The 14,378-nt window shown below is 39.7% G+C and overlaps 1 protein-coding gene across 2 annotated transcripts; it reads right to left on the reverse strand.

Annotated features, from left to right (window-relative positions):
* Positions 1 to 4,051: 4,051 nt before the first annotated feature.
* Positions 4,052 to 13,777, reverse strand: LOC131246358 (uncharacterized). 2 transcript variants are annotated; one of them, XM_058246405.1, is made up of 2 exons: positions 13,663 to 13,777; positions 4,052 to 5,282 (listed from the first exon to the last, which is right to left on the reverse strand). In XM_058246405.1, the coding sequence occupies exon 2, from the start codon at positions 4,719 to 4,721 to the stop codon at positions 4,221 to 4,223; it is 501 nt and encodes a 166-aa protein (XP_058102388.1). In that variant the 5' UTR covers positions 4,722 to 5,282; positions 13,663 to 13,777; the 3' UTR covers positions 4,052 to 4,220. The 2 variants fall into 2 exon arrangements, with proteins under 2 accessions (XP_058102388.1, XP_058102389.1); XM_058246406.1 differs by lacking the exon at positions 13,663 to 13,777 and adding an exon at positions 12,820 to 12,899.
* Positions 13,778 to 14,378: the final 601 nt, after the last annotated feature.

A 14,378-nucleotide genomic window follows, 5' to 3' on the forward strand; every position in this document is an offset into this window, starting at 1 on the left:
TCCTCCTAGTTTGAATTAATCAAACAACCACCTATTGTAGGTTATTTATTTCCAAAGCATTGGTTTAAAATGGATGCATGCCTGTCATCGAATTCTTTGCGACGGACCATGCAAACACGCCATCAAATTCTAAGGTTTTGCACAGTGAATTTGAACATTAATCTAGTTTGTGTGTTCTTTGTGACACACACTAATAGGCATTGGTATCATCATATCATGATCCTGGTATGAGCACTACATGAATACTGTTGTGTTCAGTTCATTGCTATCTGAATCTGGGTTCCGTTTTTCATGAAACCAAAAATGGCAAAAAAATAAAAAAGAAAAGAAAAGAAAAAGACATGGCACCAATCTCTGCATCAGTGTTTGTAAACGAATCTGTCATAGCCTATAAACTTGAAATTCTATAGAATGTGTAGCTACCTGATTGAGAACTTGTCACTAATGATGGCTTATATATATTTGCAGCAAAACCAAGGACGTTTGTTGGATCGGTTTTCAGCCAAATGCTTTCAGGTTAGACAGAAGTGTCTATGGCCCTCAGACCTGAGAATATGTTTTATACGTGGGGCAGGCCCGTGGTGTAATGATCTAGACTGTTGATCTGATGGCCCATTTTGGAATTGGGAATTTCCAAAAAATCTCACTGATATGACAATCCTAACTGATTGGGAAGAAGAAACAACAACAGCTTCAAGGTGAGTTTTATCATTTTATTTTATTTTTCCATTTTTTTAAGCTGTTATAATTTTTCTGCTAAAACTAGCATGTGTGGATTGGCAAAAGTGCGAATGCACTTGGCGTTTCTAATGCCACCCACTGTTTTGATAGAAAGATATTATATTTTAAATAATATATTTAATTTCATCAATTATTATGTTTGATAGTATCAATTGTTTCAAATGCCACCCATTGTTTTGATAGAAAGATATTAAGATTTTCAGACCTCACCTCTTCTCTAACCTTATCTTGCATTTTATACTAGATGTGCCGAGATCTCGAAGCCCGATTGGCTGCTGCAGAGGCAGAAAGGGTAACAGCTGAACAGGAGAAGCGTGAAAAGGAGGAATCTTTTTCTTTTTTCTTTTGCTAAACAAGAACTCATCATGGAAAGGGTGGTCCAAGAGTCAAAGAAACTTCAACAGGAAGCAGAGGAGAATGCGAAGGTAATGATAAAGGTGACAGCTACGAGCAACAAAGACTAATATAATTCATAGCATTGTCTGATCGTCTTGATGCTCTGTTGCAGCTATGGGAGTTCTTAATGGACCGTGGTCGTGTTGTCGATGTATTGCAGTAAGTCTCCATTCTCTCGTTTCTTGAATTATAGAGCTAGAGGTTTCAGTTACTTTTGGACTGAAATCCCCAAGAAAAAAAAATTCATGTGGAACAGTCCAATCCAGTCCAATGTTGCCAATATTGTAAAGAGTGGGTGGCATTTGAAACAACAAACACTTTTCTTATGTGGTATATCATGGGATTAGCTATCTGTTGATAAATTTTTCTTGGGTATTTTAGTCCAAATGCAGCATAATCTAACTTTGATTTATTTGAAAACTTGGCAAGTCATTCATTCATTTCCTAACAATGAAATTCTGTCATAACTGGACAAAAAACAAGTGTCTTCTGGTCATAGATGAACTATTATTAGCATTCCTTTCTTGTCACTTCTTGGTCCAGACTCTTAGTTGGCCCCAGTAGCAGCAGATAAATGGATCTGACTCTGCCACATTGTGATATTGCATTGAAATGTTTCTGCTTTAGCTTATCGATCAGAAGAGAAGGATACACTGTAAAGGCATGTTGTCATCATAGTAGTAGCCTTGTCCCAGCCATTTGGGGTCAGCTTTCACATGGAATGCATGAATCTTGATGTTTTCCTCCGATGAGAATAGTTGAAAACAGAACTTGATTTCTCAAACCTGATGAAGTTTGAAGGATAAATCTTAACTGTTTAAAAAATACATCAATTCTTTTTACTTGACCTAATTTTTGATGAATTTACAAGGATAGAGATGATGTTTGGCCGAACAAAAAGGTGTTTTTGGTTTTGCTAGCAATGGTGCTGTTGGCCTCCACATTTCTGTGACCCTGACCATTCATCTGGTGGTGCCATCATGAATTTGTTCCCAAAGTTCACCTCTGGAAAATCTTACACATGCAGTTTGACTTTTCCAATGGAATGTGGACATGACATTTTAAGGGCCCGTTTGGACGGGTGGATTGAAAGGGATTGTCATGGCTTTGGATGGATTGCACATATCCCAAGGCTCTTTAATGCTTGGCAGTGGATTGTCCCTGATCCCATTAACTTCCTTGATCCTACGCCCATTACCTGTGCGTGTTTGGACGGTCAGGGTAATCCAGGGATTGCAACAATCCATCCTGTTTGGACAGGGATGGGATTAGGCTTTAATCCCATTCATTCCAGGACAATACACCATAATGGTGTTTGGAATTGGCAAATGTGCACCCAGCTGTTTGATGACCCTCATGCCTTGTTACTCCTGCAGGGGATTCCGTACGGCCTCCCCACTGTGGGGTCCACCAGGATGCATGCATTGTATCCACTCCGTCCATCCTTTGTAGTAGTTCATTTCGAGTTTTCAGAAGAAATCATTTGCTGAAAAACCATTACCCTGGGGCCAACCTCCATGTACGGATTATATATCTCCATTGTCCATCAGTTTTGCCAGATCATTTTATAGCATGGGTCCAAAAGTGAAGCAACTCCAAATCTCTGGCGCACCACACCACAGGAAATAGTCGTTACAAGGCAACCACTAGCATTTAGTATAATGTTTATTTGTCATCCAAACTGTTGCTAAGTTCATATAGACCTGGATGTATCAACCCCATCCATTTTTCTTTTGTGCATCATGGCCCACAGAGTTTTTAACGGTCAATTACCACTGTTTCTGTAGAAGTAAGATATGAAGGATGATATTAATTTTTTTTCCTTTATCCATGGTAATTTTATCCTACGACCATTTGGCAATAAAATAATTATCAGAATAGTCCTGATTAATGGTTTCAATGGTGGAGATCATTATTCTGTGTTGCGGACTAAGTTATGGTCCACATGATCAAAATTTCAGCGGTGCAAATCATTATTCCATCGGTTCGCCTATTTGATGGTTTCCATCCAAAAAATAAGATGCAAAAAATTTGGTGGTAAGTCTAAACAGAGTTAACTCAGTACAGTAGCATACTGACTTACTCAGTATGCTAAAAAAAATCCAGTAGAACCTAAAAAATCCATAATGTGCGATACTCAATAGTACAACACCAATAATTTCTAAAATTTGAAAATTATAAGCAACGAAAAGAAAACAACCAACACGCCAACCAAAAGGGCCACGAGTTTCTCGCTGTCCGATAGCCCAAGATCGTCAGTCGACATTGCCCTCTCCACCACAACCGTGGTTGGTTGTGTCGTCTGTCGAATAGAGGAGGTGGTCGTGTGATGGATGTCCACCTCAGCAGATGAAGCAACAACCTGACGAATAGGATAATTTGTAACAGGTCTGGACGGTTCCCTAGCCTTTTCGAAATAACTTTCCCAGCATACCACAGCCTCTTTCCAATTCTTGAAGGCCCTGTGTCTGCCCCCACTGAATCCCTCCACTCCTACTCATGCATCGTCCCATGTGATGTATATACCAGGATGACGTCCAACGAGGACAACATAATACTTCTCTTTACCCATCTGCATTGAAATGTGAGGGTTAGTGATGACAAACGTTTCAAATTGTTGATTATGGTAGCAACTTGATGCTATGGAGAAACATAAGAAATCCAAATACGAATTATTTACCCTAAACAAGAATTGAAAAGGTCGTTATACATACCATCCTCCAGTAAATCAAGTGTGTGCTCCGTTCCGGCTTAACGTGCATAATGCATGCATTTTGGTAGATATATGAAACGACAAGTAACAAAAAATCTGATATAGTCATAATCACAAAAGTCATAGTGGTAATGATAATCCCAGAAAATCAGCACATCAAAGTCCAAAGTAGCAGTTTAAAAAAAAAAAAAAAAAAAACCAAACCAAACACACCAACAGTAGAAAGTTATTACATGCCCAATTTTAAAAACAGATTAAGACAACCATTCATTCAATGTCAGACAGGTCCAACACCTCCATCACCAAAGTGATCACGGAGTGTTTTCTTTAACCACTCCATTCGGCGCTCGGGTCGAAGACTGACAAAGAACTACGCAAGTGACTTGTCCTTACTCAGGATCCGACCAACTTCAAGAAATTTAGAGCTGGTCAGGCCTTTCACCTCTTCTAACACATCAAGAACCTTGCTTGTGCGATTGACCTCTTCGCCAAGCCCAAATTTCATCATTGAGTCGGCTAAGGACTGCACAGAGGTCCCCAGTACATCACAGGGACGAGGAGGGCGCGAACGTTTTCGTGTACCTGTCCCTCCTCGGTTAACATCAAAATCAGAAGTGTGAGTGGGAGTACTGCGGGAATCATGATGTCCCATCACAGGACTGTTTGATGGTAATGGAATGGTCCCTGTAGAGTCTGTTACATAATCCTCTGATAAGTCAATAGTATCATCCATATCATCAACCTCTCTCCATTCTTCATTAAGATCTCGCTGAAGACGAGAAGATGATGCTGATGCAGCCATACTCCTACTGCCTTGCACATAGCGTCCGGTGGCCTGGTCAGATCCGCAAATTACTGCAAGGTCATCCATCCTTTTGATGCGTTTCCCTCAGAGTCGTTCGGCACGTGGGTGAGACTGCCATATGAATAAGTCAGTTGTAATTAAGGGCTAAAACTACATAGAGATGTATGATGGGATTTTAAAAATCAGTAAAACTTACCCTAAGATACTCCTCCCAGACTTCATCTAGAGCCGTGACCACCATCCTCTCATTGTCCCAACCAAACCCACTCGCTGCTAGCATGTCTTTCACTGCATTATACTCTCTTTTATAATATCTCAACCGATTCGACACGTTTTGCCACTGGACGGCTACGTCAGTATGCTTAGTAACTTCTTCAGCAGCAATTTGGTATACCTCACGCTTGAAACCATTATCAGCTCTACGCCCTAATGCAACCTGTTCGATAAATGTGTCGAACAGAATCTAATCCATAGCAGTAGTCCATTTGATCTTTGCGGCTCTGGATAGAGGCTCCGCTAGAGATTTCACCGTCTTCCCACGCGGAGAACTTCGAGTGGGAACCGGCGGTGTTCTTATGGGTGATTGGGTCGGTGTTGATGTAACATTAAAGGAGTCTGTCATTTCACCTGAATACGGAGTATGTATGATATTTTACCAATGTCAATCATAATCGTCAAAACAACATCTATTAACATATACGCCAAAAAGGGATAAATTCATTGATCATTATCAATATACTATCATCCAACTAATGTAACTAGGTGATTATATTTCCAAAAATTTAAAGTTAAGTAAACTTGAAATATACTATCATCTAACTAATGTAATGTAAATGACACATGAAGTAGAGACTATCGACTCCTACTATTGTGCTGAGCATCTGCCCACATTCTAGCTGCAATGTCATCGCGTACTCGATTCTAAGCATCTTTTTCACGCCGAGTTACGCGAATGGACCATTGACGCTCATCATTAGTTGATACCTCTACAGGTGTCGGGATAGCCACCCCATCGGCTGTAGATATACCAATGAAATCGCTGTCCAGTCGAGACTCATTTTCGGTACGTATATAATTGTGTAGGACACAACATGTTATCACAATTTAGACTTGTGTTTGAAATTCATACTGTATAGCGCTCTTCAATATGGGAAATCTGCCTTTCAAAACACCAAAACAACGCTCGATTGAATTGCGCAATTGTGCATGTTGATAATTAAACAGCTCCTTCATGTTTGCAGGCGCTCTCCCGGTTCGATACTCCTGTAAGTGATATCGAACGCCCCGGTATGGAGCCATGAAACCAGGTGAATGAGTGTATCCAGCGTCGACAACGTAATATTTTCCTACACATTCGAATCATAGTTCCCTTAAGTGAAAAATCGGATGCAATCATAGCTATAAATTACACTGACACTGTTTTAACATATAAGCAGTACCATTTGGGACAATCAAGGGATCATCTGATCGAGTCATTGCGTTGTGTAGCACCCTCGCATCCGAAGCAGAACCCTCCCAACCGGCCAATACATATGTAAATTTCATATCGAATGAACACGCTCCTAGGACATTCTGGGAGAGGACCCCTTTACGATTGCAAAAACTCGCCTGGTCAACCGCTAGAACATGTGCAAGAATGTGTGTTCCATCAATTGCACCAAGGCAATCCTAAACCATGCGAACCAATTATCATGAAAGGACCACACATTGAATTGAAGTGAAAATTACAAACTTGGAAGACAGACCTACTGAAAAATTACCTGAAAGTAAGTAGACCAATTTAGATTTGTTTGGATCTCCAACGGCGTCTCTATTCCGGCTGATTTAACTAAATCGGGGTATAGTGATACAATTGCCATTAGAAGACGGTGAAAGTGCTGACTGACAGTCTCTCCTGATCGAATAAATCTGTGACCTAAAACCCGGTTGCGAACATTGTGCCCCCATGTGTGTAGGAAAATAACTACTTGTTCTTCAAGACTAACATTACAAGTATCACGGAGTCTTGTCTTCTCGCATATCAGCGTACATAGTTCAAAAAATGAATCTCGATTCATCCTAAGTTGATCAGACAATCTCCATCGCTAGCCTGAATAATAGAATTGATGAACTTCGCTTGCTCATCATCCCCATGACGCGCCGGTTGTTTGAACATGTAGTAGCGACAATATTCCCCAACAGCCTGTACACAAGTTGACACCGCTTGAGACATAATTACCCTCTTCATCTCATCCTCATCTAAAGAATCCATATGTTTAATGCCTATATTTTGTAGGGAGAATTCCAATATGTTTGGAATGCAATTGTACGAAGCACAATTCAAAGCAACCAGCTGCCTATCCTAGATCTTCCCATTTCCAAGAAGATCCCCAGCTCGAAGCAATTTAGTATCAAGGTGTCCGTTCCTATATACATGTGTCCGTGCAGATTTAGGTTTGGAGGTGAGGAAACATCTGTTTAAAAATGTTAGCAAGTATCAACAGTTAGAAAGCAGGAATGGGGCATGAGTCTAAAGCATGATTTGGAGTGGAAGTGCCACCTAGTTACAAGGATCATACAACTAATATTTGGAACTTACATGCACATAGCATAAGATGGGTAATGGTGGTTCTCAAAATGTCAAGTCTGTTTGGACTAGTAGAAGGAATCCCAAAAAGTAGATCTGGAAAGAAAAATGTCACGTTGGAGCAAATTTGTGGAAAAGAATCATAAATAACCTTTTTGTTTTAGCATATGTGATTTCCATGGAAATACATAAAGGTCACTTTTGATGAAAAGCTCAGATCTGGTACAGTACCATGTTACACCTACTTGTAGTGTGTAGATGATGAGCAGCACTATATAGGTGTGTGGGCCTAGCAAACCCCTCCCACTACTTGTATGTATGTATATTGCTCATAAAAAATGGGCATTTGTAACAAAATGCCAACCAGAGCAGAATGGTTGACCCACATTTTGATGGTCTGGATTGACAATTGGCTAAACTGGGGACATTAGCATTTCCCATATATATATACATAGGAATGCTAGCATCCCCACCTTCACAGGGACATTAGCAATGCCCCCAAAACATTAAACTGATATATGGGATGGCCAATCGTCAATTTGGACCATCCATTCAAGTATACAAATACAGGAATGATCTTAATCATCAGATCAATGGTTTGAAAATGAAGAGTCAAGATTGATGGAGAAACAAAGTGGGAACAGGTCCAATCATTATCTCAAACATCTACCATAGGCCCCATCATGGATTGCTTATGATGTCAAAGAAGCGCTCTAGCTTGTGATGCTAACCATCTAATCTATGGCTTGTAAAAAATGGATGGCTGTAACAAAATGACCCACATTTAGAGAGTTAGGATCATCTGGCCAGTATGATTTTTTAGACATGGCATGCACATAATGGCACAAACAAATGAAATGAACAGTCCTGATCAATGATTGGCTGTGATGGGAAGTAAGCATTTCCAATAGACACCCACAGCCACACCCACCCACAAGTGCAGGCATATAGTTATTGAAGATTATAAAAATATGCAATATAAAAGAGCATGAGATGATTAAAATATGCAATATAAAAGGACATGAGATGGGTGTTAAGCAAAGTAAAAGGCATTTTATGTAAATTAGGAAGCCCCGTATTAAACCACACCAAAAGATGAGATTTGCTGTGACACGTCCAGAAATATTGTTATAGGATAAGTCAGGACCATAGCAAATGAAAATAAAAACAATGAAACCATTCAAACACAAGTCTATAGATTCCAAGATATCAAGCAGATCTCTCAAGCAAGATTCACATAACAACAATCAAACAGGCCAAAAAAAAAAAAACTTTAGACCACTGCCCCCACTTCACCTACAACCATTTTACCTTTTATATCCATCTCCATTTCTTCCCTTTCAGTGTGTGATCATTACCTGTCTTATTTATAAATTTGTACTAAGTCTGCTTGCATTGTAGTACTGTTCGAATAAGGAGAAAATGGTGGATAGCAGTGGAGGAAACGATGCGGTTACAGGCAGAATGCTAGGGGACATAATGGAAGAATCGATGAGGATTTTTTGGGAATTCATCAAGGCTGACAGAGATGAAGCTCATGTCATTTTGAATGGGCTGTTGAGCTCTCAAGCAGAGGTTCAAGACCCTTCAGACCCATAGCTCTTGGCCAACATCCAAGCAGATCTTCAAAAGGTTATGTGGAAATAACCACCTTTCCTTTCCACCAATCCAGAAAGTTATTCCAATATTTTGAAGGGTTAAAGAAAGAATATAAATTTAGATTGGGGCTACATGTAACTGGTTGTAGGTGATCATTTCTCCTGTTAAGTATTCATCCCAAGATTTAAACAGATTTTTATGATGTTCTGTAACCCTACATGTGTGTGTGCATGTACCTCATGAATCACGTTCTGTAGCAGTCCTAGCCCAAAAATCAGACCTGCCAATAGGTTCCCAAAACAAATGGATGACTGAATAAAATCTACTAACATTCTATCTCATTCAATGAGCGAATCACTTAAATTTTGGACCAGGGCATCTACAAAGTGGAACCTGCACAATGTAGTGCTTGGAACCTCACGAGTGTGCCACATGGGCACATGTGGTCTCTAGATGGCCCACCTTAATGCTGCGTGCCAGATCAGCATATCTCATATTTTTTTCCTACATTTACATGAAAATACGAACAGAATTCAATAGAGAAAATAGTGCTTAAGCTCCTTTTTGTTATTATGATGTTGAAACACTTTGAAACCATCATTTAATTGTCTTGCATTGCAGAAGGAGAAGAATCTGAAAGACATATAGAGAAGTGGAAACTGTATGAATCCTACAATCATGCATAGTGCTCAAACCTCATATCAATGGACGGGTCCTGATTCAATGAGGTAGTGAATGTAGACTGCCTCTCACTCTTACCAAGGGGTGTGGTGAGAGTGAGAACAGCCGTGAGGTTCTCCTAAAGCTTAACATGCTACAGCATGAGTAATTCAATAGCCGTGAAGTTCTCCTAAAGTAAAACATGAGTGGCAACTTACAGACATGTAGGATAGAACAGCCACATACATGTGACAACCTCTCCCACTAAGTAGCAACATTTTAGTGATGTATTTACTCTGTATTGACCAACAGAGATATCATGAAAACTAATTACATTCTATCTGAAAATGCATTCTCAACTCAACCACTATGAGAAGACAATACACACACACAACAGATACATCTTGATCTATATAGCACTAGCAATTTATGAGCATAGTACAATTATTCTTTCTGGGTAGAAAGATTGTCCTATCAATAGGAGCAATTGGGTTTGTTTTGGTCATTTTCCTATAAATAAGCATATGGGCCTATCTTTACCTTTACCATAGTCACCGGATGTTAACAGCCAAGATCTAAATGCAGGCTAGGGACCAACCAGACAAAACCTGGAAAGTAGAGGATCAAAACGTAGGAGAGAATAAAACCTCGACATGCCTTTTTAAGTATTACAACTTCTGGGTCACTGGCAAATAAGGAGATGTTTGAACACAGTAGCAGTGCTAAGCTCACGCGTGGCCGCACATGGTAACCATGTGAGGAACATCTCAGCCATGCAAGAGGGTTCTACCCTTCAGATGATTTGGTTTGAAAATCAGGCAGGCCACACATGCTGGAACACAATGGATGGTTTAGTGAAAATTGCCAAAGACCCACATTGAATGCACACATGTGGCTCTCCAGATGACTGGACTATCCTGATTTATGGGCCCGATCATCTGCATGGTGAAGCTCACCTGATCAACAGCTCATATATCCCACAAGCCAGGTGGTATGTATGGCCACATACAGAGGCACATGCAGCCTTAGCAAATAGTTTTGGATGATAGTTATGGGAACAAATACCATAACATGAGAAAAATCCTGACTTGTGTGTCATGAAGGAGATAGTTCTAATTTTATTAATAGTAGTCATTATAAATAGTTTTGTTGCTGAAGTTAGGTAGATAGGTAGCTAGATAGATAGAATGGTTACATCATTGTTATAGTCATGTAAACCAAGATTTGCTAATTAATTGGTCATACTACTATCAAAAGAAAAAAAAAATGAATGCATTGGCAAATATTGAGTTGATGAATTTGTGCCTGTGAAAGAGAATTCAAACAACCAAAAAGCAAAGCAAACCAAAACCAAAAAGAAAATTAAAAGTCAAAAGCACTCTTTCTGCCTAATCAACCATGCAAGAAACTTCAGAAATTATAATTCCCAACCATAGACAAAGTTTTTGGCAATTGAGTTGTACACAATGAGAATTTGTTTCAGTGTTCCTTGAAAGTTTGATGAGAATCGAGGACAGATGGTTTCCTTTCTCTTCTTTCTTTCCGCTTCTTTTTCTTTCTTTTTCTTTTCTTTTAATATTATTATTATTTTTATTTTTTTTTATTTTCCTTTCTTTTGATGTACTGAAGTTGGGTTCTCAGCCTGTCAATAGAAAAACCGTCACTTAAAACTAGCTTTTATGTGAGACAACATGAATTAACAAGTAGACTTCCAGAATGACACTGAACATCAACAAGGTTCAATATCTACATGTTGGAAAGAAGGCCCAAAACCAGTTAGAGATCAATCAATATCTACAAAGGTAACATGTGCAGTAGCAAAGTATCCATCAATGATGAGAACCCTACAAAGAGATGAGATTGATTGGTGGGCATCCACATCTGAATCCTTCCCTATGGTGTGGCATACCTAAGTTTTTGGCCAACCTAATTTTTGAGTTCCAGGGTGAGCATGAGGCAGTGTACCTGATGGACAGTGTGGATCTCATTCACATTAGTTGGCATGCCTGCATTTTTCCACATGAGAGCTATGCTAGAGCAGTCCTAATAAAATGAGATTGTCATCCAAACTCTTCAATTATTGGCCATCTGTGTATAGCTATAATCTGTATCTGAACAAATCAATGGTCATGCAGATCCTCTCCGCGTGATTATTAGCCCCCATTCAAATTAACATTGATGGGATGAACAACAAATTCCAAGCATCCAAATAGACCCAAACCCCATTCGTTCATCAAAAATCCACATTAACAAGTTGCTTTTTGTTGCGTGAAGAAGCTTACCAGATCATGGATAGGATTTTGCCACATACAAGGAACCCAAACAGTACCAAGTGTGGAACCCATCTGCAAACCTAAAATGCATGGTTTGCATACAGGATTTATCTGCTTTTTTACTTGGAAGATTTCTGTGTAATATCTGCTACGTACATTAACTGTCAATGAAACTCCACACAACCATCCATGAAATAATAAGTTTCCAAATGTTGCTTGTTAAATTGTTTGTGACATACACACTTGAGCATGGTTCTAGGGTGCATGATGGAAGTGGTCCTCAACTAGATCCTTGGTTTGTACAAGTAAATAAAATCAATATTATTCATGGCAGGCACCTATATCCCATTGTAAACAAACAAATCAGTAAGTCTTTCCATAAACCTCTTATAAGCGGTTGTTTCCACCACCCCGTCAATGTCACACACACTTGAGCATGATTCTAGGGTGCATGATGGAAGTGGTCCTTGAAATAGATCCCTGGATTGTTCAAGTAAATATGGTATTCAAGGACTGCAACCATATCCTATCATAAAACAAACAAATCATTAACTCTTTCCATAACCTCTTAATAGTAGTTGCTTACACCAACCCCAGATCAGGCAGATTCCATCGTCTTCGTTCTGTGTAATGGCCAACATCAACAGAGAGTGAGAGGGGGGTTGAAACGGACCGGTTAGGGCCGGCACCCTAACCAGCCCTCAAATCTCAAAGGTTTTGAGAGGGGCACGGAAAATTCATCATTTCTTCTAGTAAAAGACACGGTGGCCTATTTCATTGGTCCTTCACTTCTTACCACAGGTAACAGTGGAAATAATGGTAACAGTGGATTTCATGATGTAAGAGAAGAATCCTTACTCAAGAATTTAAAACAGACTTTACCGGTAATATATGATCATAGACAACATATATGCAAAGCCCAACTATTGCAAACAAGTCCAGAATGAAATTAAAGAGAAAGCTCAGCTCAATACCATTACTTTAACATCCATTGACAGAATCAGACATGAATAGCAAATGCAATTAATCGGACAGAAATAAAGTAAGATAGTTGAAAAGAACATACCAGAGATCCTTATCAAATGCAAGGTTCGAGATCAATGACCTTCTATTCAGTAAAACCAGGCTGCGAGTTAGCAACAAATTTACAAAAAAAAAAAAAAAACTCAAAGCTTTAGGCGTCGAAAGACACTATGTAGTTGAATGAATCCAACTATGTATATGTAGTTGGAATCCAATAGTATTGAAGAACTGAAAACACTACAGGCTATAGATAAATTCATTGATGGACATGGAGGATAACGTAAACTCCATGGACTGAAAAATCTGTGCAATCCCAAGTTGATCATCTTTACCCATGCTTCAGTTGAAATCTATAAGTTTTACATAAAAAATAACACAAGACTCCCAAAATCCAGATACCCCTATTTTCATGGTAATTCATGGTTTGAGACATCGATAGTCCAAAACCCCCAAAATCCCTAAGCCATGAGCAGCATCAAAATGAAATTTCCAAAAATTCTGCGCTAACCATAGCAGGATTAACGCAGAATCGGTGTAAACACAGGAAAATGATTGCAAATTACCCAACAACCCCATTTTTGGGGGGAGTAAATGGATTGAGAAAGCAACATGTTAAAAACCCCCAAAATCCAGTTATATTAGCAGCGAAATTTGAGATAATCCAATTTATTCAGTGACCAAAGGAAGATTAAAGGAGAAAAAGAGTAAATATAACAGTGTATTTATCAGTTCCCTAGCTGAAATCAAACATGCACAATAAAAATCCCCTAACCGGAAGCCATGGCAGAAAGCAGACAATAGTCATGCATCTCGAAGGGCTATCTTACGGGCTGCACATGAGGGTTTGACATACATGAGGGTTTCGAGAGGGAGGAAGAAGCTGTACCTCTGCCCTCAGCCCAACCATCAGACGGCGATGGCAACGATGATGGAGGAACTCATGGCCATTGCGATCCACACAATACCTGGATTTATAGCCCCGTTTGGCCTCGAAAAATTACCTCCCGCCATCACTCCCGCAATTACTCCCGCCCTGGCTCTCCAATCCCATCCCATAGTCCCAACGACCGACTGCATGCGAAGGGATTGGGATGGCCTCGAGATGTAATCCACCTCCAGAGTCGCCAATCCGAAGGGATTACCTAATCCCACAAAGAATCCCTCGCCTGTGGCTGCGTTCTTATCCTCTCGCGTATCCCAAACGCGTCGTCTTTCGTATGGGGCGGGATTTGACTCCGCAATCCATCCTAAGCCGTCCGTTACCGTTCGAATCCACCCGTCCAAACGGGCCCTAACAAAATTGGATTGCTAGACCCCACAGTGATGTTTATTTGTCATCCAACCTGTTCATAAGATCATACAGACATGGATGAATGGAAAACAAGAATATAAGCTTGATCCAAAACTTCTGTGCCCCCTAAGAAATTTTCAACCATAGTACATTTTATCTGTTTCATGTGGTGTGGTCCATTTAAACAAAAATATAAGCTTGATCCAAAACTTTTGTGCCCCCCAAGAAATTTTCAACCGTAGTACATTTTATCTGTTTCATGTGGTGTGGTCCATTTAAACAAAAATATAAGCTTGATCTAAAACTTCTGT

This window comes from Magnolia sinica, chromosome 5 (assembly GCF_029962835.1).
Source record: "Magnolia sinica isolate HGM2019 chromosome 5, MsV1, whole genome shotgun sequence".
NCBI classification, from domain to species: Eukaryota; Viridiplantae; Streptophyta; class Magnoliopsida; order Magnoliales; family Magnoliaceae; genus Magnolia; species Magnolia sinica.

Coding starts and splice junctions, on each gene's coding strand:
- LOC131246358 (XM_058246405.1), bottom strand. CDS start 4,721: ATGGATGACCTTGCAGTAATTTGCGGATCTGACCAGGCCACCGGACGC.